At 32.9% G+C, this 18940-nt stretch overlaps 1 protein-coding gene and 1 non-coding gene across 2 annotated transcripts; one reads left to right on the plus strand and one right to left on the minus strand.

The window, feature by feature from the left end:
• Window positions 1-1186: 1186 nt before the first annotated feature.
• LOC124374252 lies at window positions 1187-1732 on the minus strand (the record flags this gene model as incomplete). The annotated part of the gene is made up of 2 exons (XM_046832502.1): window positions 1666-1732; window positions 1187-1492 (listed from the first exon to the last, which is right to left on the minus strand). Coding segments are annotated over exons 1-2 (373 nt in total), but the record flags the coding sequence as incomplete, so codon positions are not given.
• A 10271-nt stretch (window positions 1733-12003) lies between these two features.
• On the plus strand, window positions 12004-12074 carry Trnas-uga. The gene has a single exon. It is a non-coding gene; the product is annotated as a tRNA-Ser (tRNA).
• The last annotated feature ends 6866 nt before the right edge of the window (window positions 12075-18940 follow it).

Raw genomic sequence — 18940 nt, forward strand, 5'->3', positions numbered from 1 at the left:
ATTTAGTTCAGCAGCGAGAACTCCCTATTTCTCAAGTTAAGTACAACTTTATATGTAACAGATTATTTAGAAAGAATTACTAGTAACTACCTTCCTATTTATATAATGTATCCGTAAATCAATTAAGAAAATTTTAAAAACGTTTTAAGACTAAGTGTGATAAATATTAGGCTTAAATATAGAAATAAAATATTTTGAAGTCTTGGCGAGTCAAAACTCAAACGTCAAACTCTAAATTTCTTTATTGACCAAAAACACCAATATGGGGTGTCATTAGACAATGGGCGTCATGTAACAAAAATAGGATTGTTCCATTCAACAAATAAAAAATAATACTAAAGTAGTCATTTATTTTAAGAACAACAAGGCCAACGGTTACATGGACCATAACCAATAACTTAACACATGATCTATCCACCCTAAGGTGACCTTTTCACCTTAAGACTACTACTATCGTTGAGGAAGTCCCTGACTCTGTATGTGGCACATTCACTCTCCCAACAAGTTCTTTACCCCTTTAGCAAACGATTTCCCGGTCACCTTCCTTGCCTTAAGGGTTTCGGGAAGAGCATTTTTTTGAATACAACCGTATACCACTAAAACCGCAATTTGCCTTTCAACAAAGAAAACTGGTCTTGTGTGGAGGGATTCTGAAGGTTTATTGGAATGTCTGAGATGTGTAAGTGTTAGGAGTTGGTGGGGATTTTCTGAACAGGAAGGGGAATTTTTATGGATATTAAGTTGAGGGACAACTATGGATGTAAATTGATGGAAAACTGTGAGGAATTTTGAGTGTTCCTTGCAAAAGAGGTCTGCAGGGATGATCGGCTAGGTTTGCTGAAGGAACTAGCTCTCAATGCCCTCTTTTGAAGTTTAAAAAATAAACCCCGTGCGCGTGACTTTCACCACCCCAAATCCCGAACTGACATATGACAAGTACGGATTAAATCTAACCGCCGTAATAATGCAGCCAGTGTGTCACTCGAGTTGTCAGGCGATCTTTGAGAGATTCCCGTATTGACGAAAATAGCCGAACTAAGCTTTCTGCAAACGAACTCCACAATGTGGTCATGGAATTTGAGCCTGTTGTCAATATGAAAACGCCGAGGAATTATGCGTCACGGCCCCCACACGGAGAGATCTCGTCACTCCCCACAAGATATTGCAAAGCAGGCTCGGAACTCACCGAACCACTCTATGGAAAATTCCATGAGATTTGTTTTGGAGCCATTCAGTTTGAGGCTCATTTTGTTCAAACCAATGCACAATCTCACTAAACCTTCTCCGATGTCGAGGTCCGAAGACCTTAACTGAGATTCGGAGCTCCTTACCGTGAGTGAAATGTTGTCATCCGCAAACAAGCAAATCCTGGCATTGACACCAGACACAATCCTCGGGAGGTCGTTGATGAAGAGCAAAAAGAGGACAGGACCCAAAACTGAGCCCTGTGGAACGCCCCTAAGAACACCAGCTGAGATTGAGTTGGGCTGACCTACGACACCCAAAGACATCCGAGTACCGTATCTGAACAGACTGAGTCCTCCCTGTTAAGTATGATGAGAATCCAGGAATGTGGTACTCCTCTTACTCCAAGTCTGTCAAGCTTCTCCATCAGTAAGCCATGATTGACCATGTCAAATGCCTTAGTAAGGTCGAAAAACAAACCTAAGGCCGGATCTCCTGAGTCCATGGCTTGAGCCAGAGATGACACAACAAAGTTCACGGCATCCATCGTGGATTTTCCTCTGATGAAACCAAATTGTTGAGGAGAAAGGACATTATTCTTGTCTATAAAAGACAAGAATCTCTTGAGAAAAATCTTTTCAATTACCTTGGAGAAGGTTGACAAGAGGGAAATCGGGCGATAATTACTGCAATCCTCCCTTTTACCCTTTTTGTGCAGTGGTCGAATGATAGCATGCTTCAAAACATCCGGAAAAACGCCTTCTTGAAAAGATTCATTTCAACAAGAAAGGCCAGCAGTGGTGATATCAAGTCATGGATCTGTTTCAAGAGTTTAGAAGAAATACCATCAGATCCGCAAGATGGCTTGGATTTCATAGCAAGGATGACGCGTGATATTTCCTCTGCCGACGTTTGTGAAAGGAAGAAGGAGTTCATTATTGTCTGCATACTAGTTGAAGATGAGTGTATAGCCAGCAGTGTTACCACAAGTCACATCTGATTGTGTTTGTCCTACAACAGCAAAAATATTTATTGAATATATTGGCAACTGTTGTAGGATCTGTAATATGGGTATTATTTTCGTCCAATAATTGAATGTTCAAGTTCTTCTTGGAATTTGAAGACTTTTGGTTGTTTATGATTTCCCACACTGCTTTGCTTTTATTAGAGGAGTTGGCAATCTTGGTCAGTACTTGATCTGATTTGATTTTCCGAATAGCCTTCCTGTAATCTCGTCTCTCATTCCTATACAATACTCGTGAGGGATGGGATGAATCGAAATCCTTTGTTATTGAGTGCAATAACAAAAGTCGTAATTGAGTCGTAAATAAAAATAGATAGGGCTACGTTAATAGCAAACTTGTTTTAGTTCGGTTGACAAAATTTGTTTTTATTATTATGTTTTACTTGTTAGGCTTTAAATAAAGTAAATTATTAAATATTAAACTATTGTCTCTACGTTTTATAATGATATTATTAGCCTAAACTAAAACAGTGGTTTTAGCACGATACAGTTGTGCTATAGGCGTAGATATTCCTATTTTTTCAGTCGAGCAGATAGCGTATTGGCCAATATACAAAATAATTGAATCGTAAAATGTAGTTTTATATTTCATATCCGAATACAATTTGTTTTTAAATTCGTGTGTGTGTAAATATTTTACTCTGCTAAATGCTGTAAACGAATTAAGGTATAGCTGGTCAAAACCAAAAGAATATTATTGTTGTATACTATTGTTGCAACTTTAAACAAAATTTAAAATTAAAGGCGTATATGTTAGATTATTTGTTATATAGGCCCAATTATTACATTATATATACATTCATATTCATACTATCTTTATACTAATAATACGTCAAAATTACATTATACCAAGGCTTAGTAAAAGTACCAATAAGTAGCTTTTTTACACCAGACATTTAAGTTTCTTCTTTATTCTTGTAAAAGTAGATTTTAAATTACAGCTTTATGTAAATTAAAATACATTTGTGTTCATTAAAGTATAATGATTTTTAAACCTCTCAATAATTTTATTAATTTTTATGGTGCATTCACAAGAACACATGCACATATTTTATATTATTGTTCGTAGTTTTAATAGTTAATACTTTTTTCCAGAAACTCTTCTCAGAATCTGGTCCTCTACACAGTGCAACGGTTAATTATGACAAGTCTGGTCGCTCCATGGGTTCAGCGTACGTCGTATTTCACCGAAAAGCAGATGCAGTCAAAGCTATGAAACAGTACAACAGGGTTCCTTTAGATGGTGAGTACAGTATGTATAACAGTTAGTTTCATGCTATAATGGGTAGGGAATCAAAGAAAAACCATTTATAAACATTTACTACCGTTGTATTACAAGAAACGCTATACATTTCTCGGATTTGGATATCCTCTTTCTCTTTTTTAATTTGTTTAAAGTTCACTTGTAACACAATGAATACATATTATTTAATTTGAACAAAAAGGCTTAAGGCCAATAAGTTATCATCCATAAAAACGTTGATAATTTGGTTAATTACGTGCTGAAGATATGTGTCTAACGCAATCCTTCTCGTGTCAAATCCTGTTTGCATGTTATTATTCACACTGCCTTAAAGTAGTGGATAACATAATCACCGAATATCTTTATTACGTTATAAACCCGTTTACATATTGTGTTGCATATTTACAGGTCGACCCATGCAGATTGAAATAACCACGTCTGATGTTGCCGTTATGAAAGAGCAAGCCAACCGAGTCAGAGAAGGCTTCGCCCGCAGGCCTAGTGCTAGACGTTTTGGCCGCAAAGATGGTGGAGGAGGTGAGAAAATTCTTTTAATTAAAAAAAAAAAATAAAATCTTTTTACTTTGACCTTCTACTATTCTATATTGGTATGAAGGGGATAGGTTTCCGTATAACTAATGAAAACTACGGTAGGTAATTATTAAAAATATGGATTTACTTGTATATAAAAGAATTAATGATTGGGGAAAAAAAAACTTTAAGATGAAAATTGTCTTGTCCTTGATGACAAATTCACTCATTTCATCATTCTCATATTAAAGTTGTGTTCCCTTAAAATAATAAATAACTGTATTGAAGTTAATGCGAATTACATCAATAGAAGTTCGCTCAAGTTTGATATTTCCTGTTGCAGGTTTCAAAAGAGGTGGTCATGGCGACGAAAGAGGTGATGGACGAGGAACGAAAAATAAAATCCCAACTGCAGCGGAGTTAGATGCGGAATTAGATGCGTACATCAGCGAAAGAAAGTAATGTAATCTGAACGTAAATGAAGTCTATATATTGTTAATACAAACATGTACAATTTATAGATGTTGATTACCAATTTAGTCGACATATTTGTAGTTATAACATGCAAATAGAGGTTATATATGTACATTTGACAACACTATGTCAATAAAATAACTCAGTTTTGTTAGCTTATCATTAATTTGTTGAATTTTACTCTACATCGGTGGATTGAAAAAAATGTTGCAATCAGTTTCAAATTCAAAATCCCGTTTTGTTGCTTATGGTTTAAATATCATTTTCCGAAATTATTATTAATTATAGCAGTCTGAAAGTATATTTGTTATGTATATATACACTTGTTAAATGAGATATAATTGTCTAGACTATTTTTGTGTAAAAACCCTTGTAGATATGAAATATGATAAAACGTTTTTAACATGATTGCTGTTGTTCGAACTTTGGTTAGCTTAAGTGAAATATTTGAATGTACATTTTATTGTCCAGATAATTTATTCTATTATTAATAGGTAATCATTGATTTTAATTATTATAGATCACTTTTTAATTAGCATTATAACTTACGTAGAACAATATGTTAAATTTACACATTATATCTACTAAATAACATGTTGTGGCCATTATTATTTACTTAGATTTGTTACATTGCATGTTTTTGTTGATACGGATAATTGATATTAACAGATTTTTAAATAATTATAAGAAATCTGTTACATTTAAAAAAACCGAAAATACTTTTGTGTGTGCATATTATAATGTTCAATAACTAATAAAATTTATGTTTAAACTACAATTTGAACCGCAATGAAGTAGTACCTTAATGGAAATATTTTTATTTACAGAAAATTATCTTGACTAGACAACGTGTAGTTTTATTTTATTTGTTAGTCATGTATTGTTCCTTTATAGGATACGGGTTGTTCTTGAAGTTCGCTAATGGCTTTTTATGTGTGTTTGTAATTGTACGATTATGCGTTTGTTTATTATAGTAACAACTCTTTTGACAGTTCAAGATTTATTATACATTGTTATGCATGTACATATTTCATTTTATATATACGAACGCTCAGCTAACATGTTTAAAAAGACGAAATTCATTGCGTGTATAACTCCACTAAAACATGTATATATGTACATAGAATAATTTTTATTTGTTTCAAATCATATTGTTTTATTTACTGTTTTGACAAAAAATGTATTGTAATAATCCTGTATTTCACAATTTGTTATTAGATTAAAAGAGGTGTCTCATATTTAGAAAAACTTAATAAATTAAAAAGGTTTTATCTAAACTGTGTTGTTACTTTTACCTTGTGTGTATTTTATATAAGGGTGAGCACTTTCCAATTGATAATATCAGGTATTTTTGAAATTTGAAAATTTATTACTGCTTGTTCTTAAATAGTTTTTCAAACGTAAAAATTTATTTTTAAAACTGAAAATTTTATTATTATTCTCATTGTATTATCCAATCTAAAGAACTGGTACTTATTTTTGGGACAAATATAATTGACATCATAAATAAAAAGTTTTATTTAAAAATATGGTTCTATTTTAAGATATTACGTATTTTAATAAGATATTATGATAAGATATAAGAAAAATTTTAAAGAAATTAAATTATGGTATCCATTTAATACGCATATTGAGAGTAATATATGAACATTTCTTACCATTAAATAATTCTAAACATCTTGGACAAGACATAAATACATTGTACAACCTTGGCTGTTACGAGAACAATATAAAAGTTTATGATTAATTTCTATTACTATGCTTGGTTCAAAATACATTTTAAGACTGTATGGACTCAACAGATACTTTTTAATATTATTTGTAAAGTAATGGTTATTTTATTTTGTTAAGATAAAAGTTAAATTTAAAAAATTTCATAGTAATTTAGTTTTTTGGTTGAACATCAGGAAAACCATACAGGGGGTGGAAAAGCCTGTCAGTCTGACAAAATCTTGAAAAAAGAACATAACTATACATTGCTTAATTTCCACACAATGAACACCAAGTTGGATTATGTTGCATGTCTCACTCCATGGAATTTGGATAAATGTGAGCAATCGTTTATATAATGGTTTTTATGGGTATCTATGATGGCATTTCTTTGAAGCCCGATAGCAGAAGAACCGTTAGAGCTAGCTTGAATTTGAGAAAAGATCGTTAGTCGGGACTGACATAAGCCCCATCCCGCGAATTTCATGGTAGAAGAATTCCTGATTAAATTAAACCCTCGATCAACTTAATAATCTGATAAAGGTAGTTTTTATTTTGTTTACACTTAACAATTCACCATAGCTGGCCAGTGCAGTATTTTCTCCCAAGCTCTTTACTGCCTAAACCAGAGGTCGTAGATAAAACCCGACAGCAGAATCCTACTTCAATTTTAAATTGTATACAAGAAAGTTCCAATTTATTAACCCCCGGTAACACTAACCCCCCATGGGAATTTCCTTGCATGACTAGATAACCTCCTGAGGAAATTAAACCCCCTTGATGTCTTAACCCCCCGTAACATTAACCCCCCTGTGAATTTCCTGGCATGACTACATTAACTCCTGAGCAAATTAAACCTCCTAAAAAAACTTAAAAATACTGACTTAAGATAGGTATGTATTATATTTTATACTAAAAAAAATCACGATGCTGACCAGTGCAGACTTTCCTTCCATGCTCTTTACCGACTAAACCAGAGCTCGTAACTCAAATCTGAGGCCACAATCGAAAGTCAAAATTAAATTTCCGACAGGAAAGGTTTAGTGACTTTTTCTCGTATCTCCAACGGTTTAAACCACAAAACGCCCTCAAACTCAAAAGTTTGGTTAAAATTAAACACTCCATTTTCCACTTCCTGGCAAACCTAATCTCGGACTGTAGTTGTCGCCAAAACCAGACAAAGCGGTAGCGGCTCCTCGGGGTGTATTGTTCTCATTTGGTTACCGCGCCGCACCCTTCCTGGAATCTAACGGGACTTATATCTAACCAGTCAAGTGTGTGTGGTACTTTGGGTACAAAGTTAGACAGTAATCTGGAGGGATTTATTTGCACAGATGTCATGTCTAAATTTCAGAGTATGTTCACCTATACAAAATATTTTTAACTTAAATTGTTTTTTATAATACGATTAAAGACTAAGTGAACGAGAGGACAGTTTTGTCTTGAAAGTATTAGCAACTGCTAAATAAATGCTAGAACACATTTTATGCGTAATTATTTGGTAAAAGTATTTAGGCTGTATTATTTTTCAATGTGATTACAGAAGAGCATGACAAGTTTGGACGTATACTACATGTGTTTTCCGGAAATTATCAATTTCAATTCGTTTCTTGATACTTTATCGATGTTTTAAGCTTCAGAATCACAGCAAAAAATTTATGAAAAGACTCTGCTAGACCAAAATTCCAGATATTTCTAGATTCTATCCCCTCTAAACGGCAGTTGTGATAATAACATTTATACAAGGTTTTTTTTTTAAAAGTTAAAAAGTAACTCTGTTTGTTGTTGATATCCACATTACTGTATTGACTGAGCACTGCGTACTTAATTATTTGCCATAACGTATTGTTAAAAATATAATTTTTCTTTGAATTTAAAATTTCTTATCTGAATAAATTTAACGCTCATCAGTTATTTAAAAAAAAATTATAAATAATAAAATCACCAAACTTACTATTTGTAAACTAATATTTTAAACAGATTATAATAATAGTTTAATTAATATTAGGATAGCTATGCAGCTTAAAACAATAGTTTTACTGAGTAATTAATAACATTAACAGGATATTTCAATTAATAAGATATGTTAGCTGTAGTGAAGCTGTAAAGACCAGTAGGGTGTAGCCCGAAGAAGTATTTTAAAAATATGAATACATCTTTATGTTAAGCAAGGGGCCTTAATAATGTGTATATACAATCGGTTAGGACATACACGGACATACTGTTATAATTTTTTAATAGTATTACGCTTTAATATTATTATTAACCATCACGAGATTTTAGCGAATGGGACTGTAATGGTTCCATAGTGGCAACATTGACATTATATTGTCGGTTAAACACGTACTCTTTGATAAAACAGTGCATATGGTACGTAAGGCAACACTACCACCAATATTAATTTACCATTTCTACCAGAGAATAGTCCTGTTTTGTATATTGAAATTATTATATATTTTATTATTTATTATATATATTTATCAAACAGAGATAAATTTAAAAATAATATGTACTATTTGTGATTTTTAAACGAATTAAATTACATTTATTAAACTAGATCAAATGGAGAATAAATAGATTTTATATTCTGATATTTTTTTACAATATCAACCTTTATAACTTACGGTCCCCAGTTTTCTTAAATTTTTCATGAGTACAAAAAAAATTGCCTATCAAGTAGGAATAAATAATATGACCGCTACATTAACACATTTATAATTATGTAGTAGAATAATTAGTTTATTTGCTATAATAATCTACAAACTATATAACACAAAAATACCATGCAATAGCAATGTCCACCACCACAGATCTCTATGTGCACGGGTGGAGGGGGAAAACTGGTTTTTCTCGATGCGTGACGTCACGGCTGGGATGCGCGCGCCATCTTGTCTTCTAGTTCCCGCCACTCAACTCCATTTCCTTCATACGTTGCTTGGAACTCGTCTGAGTAAGTTCTTGTGCTGATAGGTCGTTGTTGGCTGCCTTTAAGATTTGATTGTTTTTGTGCGTTAGATATTAGAATACTGTTCAAGTTATTGTATTGTTATCAGGATATTGTTTATATAGTGATGGATAAGTTAGAAATGAGTTTGGACGACATAATTAAACAGAGCGAGGAATTTAAGAACAACGCCAGTGGTGGTGGAGGACCCATGAGAAGCAAGAGAGGTAGATTTAGTTCAGCAGCGAGATACTCCCTATTCTCAAGTAAGTACACTTTATATGTAACAGATTATTTAGAAAGAATTACTAGACTACCTTCCTATTTATATATGTATCCGTAATCAATTAAGAAAATTTTAAACGTTTAAGACTAAGTGTGATAAATATTAGGCTTAAATATAGAAATAAAATATTTTGAAGTCTTGGCGAGTCAAACTCAAACTCAAACTCAAATTTCTTTATTGACAAAACACAATATGGTGTCATACAATGGCGTCATGTACAAAATAGGATTGTTCCATTCAACAAATAAAAAATAATACTAAAGTAGTCATATTTTAAGAACAACAAGGCACGGTACATGACCATAACAATAACTTAAACATGATCATAGGTGACCTTTCACCTTAGACTACTACTATCGTTGAGGAAGTCCCTGACTCTGTAGTGGCACTTCACCTCCAACAAGTTCTTTACCCCTTTAGCAAACGATTTCCCGTCACCTTCTGCCTTAAGGGTTTCGGGAAGAGCATTGAACAACCGTATACCACTAAACCGCAATTGCCTTTCAAAGAAACTGGTCTTGTGTGGAGGGATCTGAAGGTTATTGGAATGTCTGAGATGGTAAGTGTTGGAGTTGTGGGATTTTCTGAACAGGAGGGGATTTTTATGGATATAAGTGAGACAACTATGGATGTAAATTGATGGAAATGTGAGGATTTTGTGTTCCTTGAAAAGAGGTCTGCAGGATGATCGGCTAGGTTTGCTGAAGACAGCTCTCAATGCCCTCTTTTGAAGTTTAAAAATAAACCCCGTGCGCGTGCTTTCACCACCCCAAATCCCGACTGCATATGACAAGTACGGATAAACTAACCCGTAATATGCAGCCAGTGTCACTCGAGTGTCAGCGATCTTTGAGAGATTCCGTATTACGAAAATAGCCGAACTAAGCTTTCTGCAAACGAACTCAATGGGGTCATGGAATTTGAGCCTGTTGTCAATATGAACGCCGAGGAATTTGCTCACGGCACACGGAGAGATCTCGTCACTCCCCACAGATATTGCAAGCGGCTCGGAACTCACCGAACCACTTATGGAAAATTCCATGAGATTTGTTTTGGAGCCATTCAGTTTGAGCTCATTTTGTTCAAACCAATGCACAATCTCACAAACCTTCTCCGATGTCAAGGTCCGAAGACTTAACTGATTCGGAGCTCTTACCGTGAGTGATGTGTCATCCGCAAACAAGCAAATCCTGGCATTGACACCAGACACAATCCTCGGGAGGTCGTTGATGAAGAGCAAAAAGAGGACAGGACCCAAAACTGAGCCCTGTGGAACGCCCCTAAGAACACCAGCTGAGATTGAGTTGGCTGACCTACGACACCCAAAGACATCCGAGTACCGTATCTGAACAGACTGAGTCCTCCCTGTTAAGTATGATGAGATCCAGGAATGTGGTACTCCTCTTACTCCAAGTCTGTCAAGCTTCTCCATCAGTAAGCCATGATTGACCATGTCAAATGCCTTAGTAAGGTCGAAAAACAAACCTAAGGCCGGATCTCCTGAGTCCATGGCTTGAGCCAGAGATGACACAACAAAGTTCACGGCATCCATCGTGGATTTTCCTCTGATGAAACCAAATTGTTGAGGAGAAAGGACATTATTCTTGTCTATAAAAGACAAGAATCTCTTGAGAAAAATCTTTTCAATTACCTTGGAGAAGGTTGACAAGAGGGAAATCGGGCGATAATTACTGCAATCCTCCCTTTTACCCTTTTTGTGCAGTGGTCGAATGATAGCATGCTTCAAAAACATCCGGAAAAACGCCTTCTTGAAAAGATTCATTCACAAGAAAGGCCAGCAGTGGTGATATCAAGTCATGGATCTGTTTCAAGAGTTTAGAAGAAATACCATCAGATCCGCAAGATGGCTTGGATTTCATAGCAAGGATGACGCGTGATATTTCCTCTGCCGACGTTTGTGAAAGGAAGAAGGAGTTCATTATTGTCTGCATACTAGTTGAAGATGAGTGTATAGCAGCAGTGTTACCACAAGTCACATCTGATTGTGTTTGTCCTACAACAGCAAAATATTTATTGAATATATTGGCAACTGTTGTAGGATCTGTAATATGGGTATTATTTTCGTCCAATAATTGAATGTTCAAGTTCTTCTTGGAATTTGAAGACTTTTGGTTGTTTATGATTTCCCACACTGCTTTGCTTTTATTAGAGGAGTTGGCAATCTTGGTCAGTACTTGATCTGATTTGATTTTCCGAATAGCCTTCCTGTAATCTCGTCTCTCATTCCTATACAATACTCGTGAGGGATGGGATGAATCGAAATCCTTTGTTATTGAGTGCAATAACAAAAGTCGTAATTGAGTCGTAAATAAAAATAGATAGGGCTACGTTAATAGCAAACTTGTTTTAGTTCGGTTGACAAAATTTGTTTTTTATTATTATGTTTTACTTGTTAGGCTTTAAATAAAGTAAATTATTAAATATTAAACTATTGTCTCTACGTTTTATAATGATATTATTAGCCTAAACTAAAACAGTGGTTTTAGCACGATACAGTTGTGCTATAGGCGTAGATATTCCTATTTTTTCAGTCGAGCAGATAGCGTATTGGCCAAATACAAAATAATTGAATCGTAAAATGTAAAGGCTCTGTGGTGTAATGGTAGCACATTCACCCTGAAAGTGAGAGATCCGGGTTCGAGTCCCGGCGGAGCAGGTACTCTTTGCGATTCAATGTTTATTGGAAAAAATTAAATTAGGCTATTGCCATTTACACAAATTTGATTAATGAATATATATATATATATATATATTTATACCTGTAAATTTACCTGTATACATACACAGGAATATTTAAAGGTTTTTCAAAAGAATGGGATACTATAGTTGAGGTTATATCCATTAAATAGTTTAACTTTTGTCTATCTTAAATTTTAGTGCTTATAGATGCTTTTCAAACAATGGAAATTTTTTTAAATAATTCACGGTTTTATTCGTGTATTTACTTTCAGCCTCCTGACGATAGCAACAGCCGTTGGCAGCATGATCTGTATAATGGCCGGACTCTCTACAACAGCAGGGGAGCAGGAGGTCTAAGCATGACAGGAGGTGGTGCAACACTAGTCGTCTCAAACCTGGACTATGGAGTATCAAATTCAGACATGCAGGTAAAAAAAGTTTTATATTTCATATCCGAATACAATTTGTTTTTAAATTCGTGTGTGTGTAAATATTTTACTCTGCTAAATGCTGTAAACGAATTAAGGTATAGCTGGTCAAAACAAAATAATATTATTGTTGTATACTATTGTTGCAACTTTAAACAAAATTTAAAATTAAAGGCGTATATGTTAGATTATTTGTTATATAGGCCCCAATTATTACATTATATATACATTCATATTCATACTATCTTTATACTAATAATACGTCAAATTACATTATACCAAGGCTTAGTAAAAGTACCAATAAGTAGCTTTTTTACACCAGACATTTAAGTTTCTTCTTTATTCTTGTAAAAGTAGATTTTAAATTACAGCTTTATGTAAATTAAAATACATTTGTGTTCATAAAGTATAATGATTTTTAAACCTCTCAATAATTTTATTAATTTTTATGGTGCATTCACAAGAACACATGCACATATTTATATTATTGTTCGTAGTTTTAATAGTTAATACTTTTTTCCAGAAACTCTTCTCAGAATCTGGTCCTCTACACAGTGCAACGGTTAATTATGACAAGTCTGGTCGCTCCATGGGTTCAGCGTACGTCGTATTTCACCGAAAAGCAGATGCAGTCAAAGCTATGAAACAGTACAACAGGGTTCCTTTAGATGGTGAGTACAGTATGTATAACAGTTAGTTTCATGCTATAATGGGTAGGGAATCAAAGAAAAACCATTTATAAACATTTACTTACCGTTGTATTACAAGAAAACGCTATACATTTCTCGGATTTGGATATCCTCTTTCTCTTTTTAATTTGTTTAAAGTTCACTTGTAACACAATGAATACATATTATTTAATTTGAACAAAAAGGCTTAAGGCCAATAAGTTATCATCCATAAAAACGTTGATAATTTGGTTAATTACGTGCTGAAGATATGTGTCTAACGCAATCCTTCTCGTGTCAAATCCTGTTTGCATGTTATTATTCACACTGCCTTAAAGTAGTGGATAACATAAACACCGAATATCTTTATTACGTTATAAACCCGTTTACATATTGTGTTGCATATTTACAGGTCGACCCATGCAGATTGAAATAACCACGTCTGATGTTGCCGTTATGAAAGAGCAAGCCAACCGAGTCAGAGAAGGCTTCGCCCGCAGGCCTAGTGCTAGACGTTTTGGCCGCAAAGATGGTGGAGGAGGTGAGAAAATTCTTTTAATTAAAATCTTTTTACTTTGACCTTCTACTATTCTATATTGGTATGAAGGGGATAGTGTTTCCGTATAACTAATGAAAACTACGGTAGGTAATTATTAAAAATATGGATTTACTTGTATATAAAAGAATTAATGATTGGGGAAAAAAAAACTTTAAGATGAAAATTGTCTTGTCCTTGATGACAAATTCACTCATTTTCATCATTCTCATATTAAAGTTGTGTTCCCTTAAAATAATAAATAACTGTATTGAAGTTAATGCGAATTACATCAATAGAAGTTCGCTCAAGTTTGATATTTCCTGTTGCAGGTTTCAAAAGAGGTGGTCATGGCGACGAAAGAGGTGATGGACGAGGAACGAAAAATAAAATCCCAACTGCAGCGGAGTTAGATGCGGAATTAGATGCGTACATCAGCGAAAGAAAGTAATGTAATCTGAACGTAAATGAAGTCTATATATTGTTAATACAAACATGTACAATTTATAGATGTTATTACCAATTTAGTCGACATATTTGTAGTTATAACATGCAAATAGAGGTTATATATGTACATTTGACAACACTATGTCAATAAATAACTCAGTTTTGTTAGCTTATCATTAATTTGTTGAATTTTACTCTACATCGGTGGATTGAAAAAAATGTGCAATCAGTTCAAATTCAAAATCCCGTTTTGTTGCTTATGGTTTAAATATCATTTTCCGAAATTATTATTAATTATAGCAGTCTGAAAGTATATTTGTTATGTATATATACACTTGTTAAATGAGATATAATTGTCTAGACTATTTTTGTGTAAAAACCCTTGTAGATATGAAATATGATAAAACGTTTTTAACATGATTGCTGTTGTTCGAACTTTGGTTAGCTTAAGTGAAATATTTGAATGTACATTTTATTGTCCAGATAATTTATTCTATTATTAATAGGTAATCATTGATTTTAATTATTATAGATCACTTTTTAATTAGCATTATAACTTACGTAGAACAATATGTTAAATTTACACATTATATCTACTAAATAACATGTTGTGGCCATTATTATTTACTTAGATTTGTTACATTGCATGTTTTTGTTGATACGGATAATTGATATGAACAGATTTTTAAATAATTATAAGAAATCTGTTACATTTAAAAAACCGAAAATACTTTTGTGTGTGCATATTATAATGTTCAATAACTAATAAAATTTATGTTTAAACTACAATTTGAACCGCAATGAAGTAGTACCTTAATGGAAATATTTTATTTACAGAAAATTATCTTGACTAGACAACGTTGTAGTTTTATTTTATTTGTTAGTCATGTATTGTTCCTTTATAGGATACGGGTTGTTCTTGAAGTTCGCTAATGGCTTTTTATGTGTGTTTGTAATTGTACGATTATGCGTTTGTTTATTATAGTAACAACTCTTTTGACAGTTCAAGATTTATTATACATTGTTATGCATGTACATATTTCATTTTATATATACGAACGCTCAGCTAACATGTTAAAAAGACGAAATTCATTGCGTGTATAACTCCACTAAAACATGTATATATGTACATAGAATAATTTTTATTTGTTTCAAATCATATTGTTTTATTTACTGTTTTGACAAAAAATGTATTGTAATAATCCTGTATTTCACAATTTGTTATTAGATTAAAAGAGGTGTCTCATATTTAGAAAAACTTAATAAATTAAAAAGATTTTATCTAAACTGTGTTGTTACTTTTACCTTGTGTGTATTTTATATAAGGGTGAGCACTTTCCAATTGATAATATCAGGTATTTTTGAAATTTGAAAATTTATTACTGCTTGTTCTTAAATAGTTTTTCAAACGTAAAAATTTATTTTTAAACTGAAAATTTTATTATTATTCTCATTGTATTATCCAATCTAAAGAACTGGTACTTATTTTGGGACAAATATAATTGACATCATAAATAAAAAGTTTTATTTAAAAATATGGTTCTATTTTAAGATATTACGTATTTTAATAAGATATTATGATAAGATATAAGAAAATTTTAAAGAAATTAAATTATGGTATCCATTTAATACGCATATTGAGAGTAATATATGAACATTTCTTACCATTAAATAATTCTAAACATCTTGACAAGACATAAATACATTGTACAACCTTGGCTGTTACGAGAACAATATAAAGTTTATGATTAATTTCTATTACTATGCTTGGTTCAAAATACATTTTAAGACTGTATGGACTCAACAGATACTTTTTAATATTATTTGTAAAGTAATGGTTATTTTATTTTGTTAAGATAAAAGTTAAATTTAAAAAATTTCATAGTAATTTAGTTTTTTTGGTTGAACATCAGGAAAACCATACAGGGGGTGGAAAAGCCTGTCAGTCTGACAAAATCTTGAAAAAGAACATAACTATACATTGCTTAATTTCCACACAATGAACACCAAGTTGGATTATGTTGCATGTCTCACTCCATGGAATTTGGATAAATGTGAGCAATCGTTTATATAATGGTTTTATGGGTATCTATGATGGCATTTCTTTGAAGCCCGATAGCAGAAGAACCGTTAGAGCTAGCTTGAATTTGAGAAAAAAATCGTTAGTCGGGACTGACATAAGCCCCATCCCGCGAATTTCATGATAGAAGAATTCCTGATTAAATTAAACCCTCGATCAACTTAATAATCTGATAAAGGTAGTTTTTATTTTGTTTACACTTAACAATTCACCATAGCTGGCCAGTGCAGTATTTTCTCCCAAGCTCTTTACTGCCTAAACCAGAGGTCGTAGATAAAACCCGACAGCAGAATCCTACTTCAATTTTAAATTGTATACAAGAAAGTTCCAATTTATTAACCCCCGGTTAACACTAACCCCCCATGGGAATTTCCTTGCATGACTAGATAACCTCCTGAGGAAATTAAACCCCCTTGATGTCTTAACCCCCCGTAACATTAACCCCCCTGTGAATTTCCTGGCATGACTACATTAACTCCTGAGCAAATTAAACCTCCTAAAAAAACTTAAAAATACTGACTTAAGATAGGTATGTATTATATTTATACTAAAAAAATCACGATGCTGACCAGTGCAGACTTTCCTTCCATGCTCTTTACCGACTAAACCAGAGCTCGTAACTCAAATCTGAGGCCACAATCGAAAGTCAAAATTAAATTTCCGACAGGAAAGGTTTAGTGACTTTTTCTCGTATCTCCAACGGTTAAACCACAAAACGCCCTCAAACTCAAAAGTTTGGTTAAAATTAAACACTCCATTTTCCACTTCCTGGCAAACCTAATCTCGGACTGTAGTTGTCGCCAAAACCAGACAAAGCGGTAGCGGCTCCTCGGGGTGTATTGTTCTCATTTGGTTACCGCGCCCGCACCCTTCCTGGAATCTAACGGGACTTATATCTAACCAGTCAAGTGTGTGTGGTACTTTGGGTACAAAGTTAGACAGTAATCTGGAGGGATTTATTGCACAGATGTCATGTCTAAATTTCAGAGTATGTTCACCTACACAAAATATTTTTAACTTAAATTGTTTTTTATAATACGATTAAAGACTAAGTGAACGAGAGACAGTTTTGTCTTGAAAGTATTAGCAACTGCTAAATAAATGCTAGAACACATTTTATGCGTAATTATTTTGTAAAAGTATTTAGGCTGTATTATTTTCAATGTGATTACAGAAGAGCATGACAAGTTTGGACGTACTACTTGTGTTTTCCGGAAATTATCAATTTCAATTCGTTTCTTGATACTTTATCGATGTTTTAAGCTTCAGAATCACAGCAAAAAATTTATGAAAGACTCTGCTAGACCAAATTCCAGATATTTCTAGATTCTATCCCTCTAAACGGCATTTGTGATAATAACATTTATACAAGGTTTTTAAAAGTTAAAAAGTAACTCTGTTTGTTGTTGATATCCACATTACTGTATTGACTGAGCACTGCGTACTTAATTATTTGCCATAACGTATTGTTAAAAATATAATTTTCTTTGAATTTAAAATTTCTTATCTGAATAAATTTAAACGCTCATCAGTTATTTAAAAAAAAATTATAAATAATAAAATCACCAAACTTACTATTTGTAAACTAATATTTTAAACAGATTATAATAATAGTTTAATTATATTAGGATAGCTATGCAGCTAAAACAATAGTTTTACTGAGTAATTAATAACATTAACAAGATATTTCAATTAATAAGATATGTTAGCTGTAGTGAAGCTGTAAAGACCAGTAGGGTGTAGCCCGAAGAAGTATTTTAAAAATATGAATACATCTTTATGTTAAGCAAGGGGCCTTAATAATGTGTATATACAATCGGTTAGACATACACGGACATACTGTTATAATTTTTTAATAGTATACGCTTTAATATTATTATTAACCATCACGAGATTTTAGCGAATGGGACTGTAATGGTTCCATAGTGGCAACATTGACATTATATTGTCGTTAAAACACGTACTCTTTGATAAACAGTGCATATGGTACGTAAGGCAACACTACCACCAATATTAATTTACCATTTCTACCAGAGAATAGTCCTGTTTTGTATATTGAAATTATTATATATTTTATTATTTATTATATATATTTATCAAACAGAGATAAATTTAAAATAATATGTACTATTTGTGATTTTTAAACGAATTAAATTACATTTATTAAACTAGATCAAATGGAGAATAAATAGATTTTATATTCTGATATTTTTTACAATATCAACCTTTATAACTTACGGTCCCCAGTTTTCTTAAATTTTTCATGAGTACAAAAAAATTGCCTATCAAGTAGGAATAAATAATATGACCGCTACATTAACACATTTATAATTATGTACTAGAATAATTAGTTTATTTGCTATAATAATCTACAAACTATATAACACAAAAATACCATGCAATAGCAATGTCCACCACCACAGATCTCTATGTGCACGGGTGGAGGGGGAAAAACTGGTTTTTCTCGATGCGTGACGTCACGGCTGGGATGCGCGCGCCATCTTGTCTTCTAGTTCCCGCCACTCAACTCCATTTCCTTCATACGTTGCTTGGAACTCGTCTGAGTAAGTTCTTGTGCTGATAGGTCGTTGTTGGCTGCCTTTAAGATTTGATTGTTTTTGTGCGTTAGATATTAGAATACTGTTCAAGTTATTGTATTGTTATCAGGATATTGTTTATATAGTG

This window comes from Homalodisca vitripennis, unplaced genomic scaffold (genome assembly GCF_021130785.1).
Source record: "Homalodisca vitripennis isolate AUS2020 unplaced genomic scaffold, UT_GWSS_2.1 ScUCBcl_7664;HRSCAF=15449, whole genome shotgun sequence".
Classification (NCBI taxonomy): Eukaryota; Metazoa; Arthropoda; class Insecta; order Hemiptera; family Cicadellidae; genus Homalodisca; species Homalodisca vitripennis.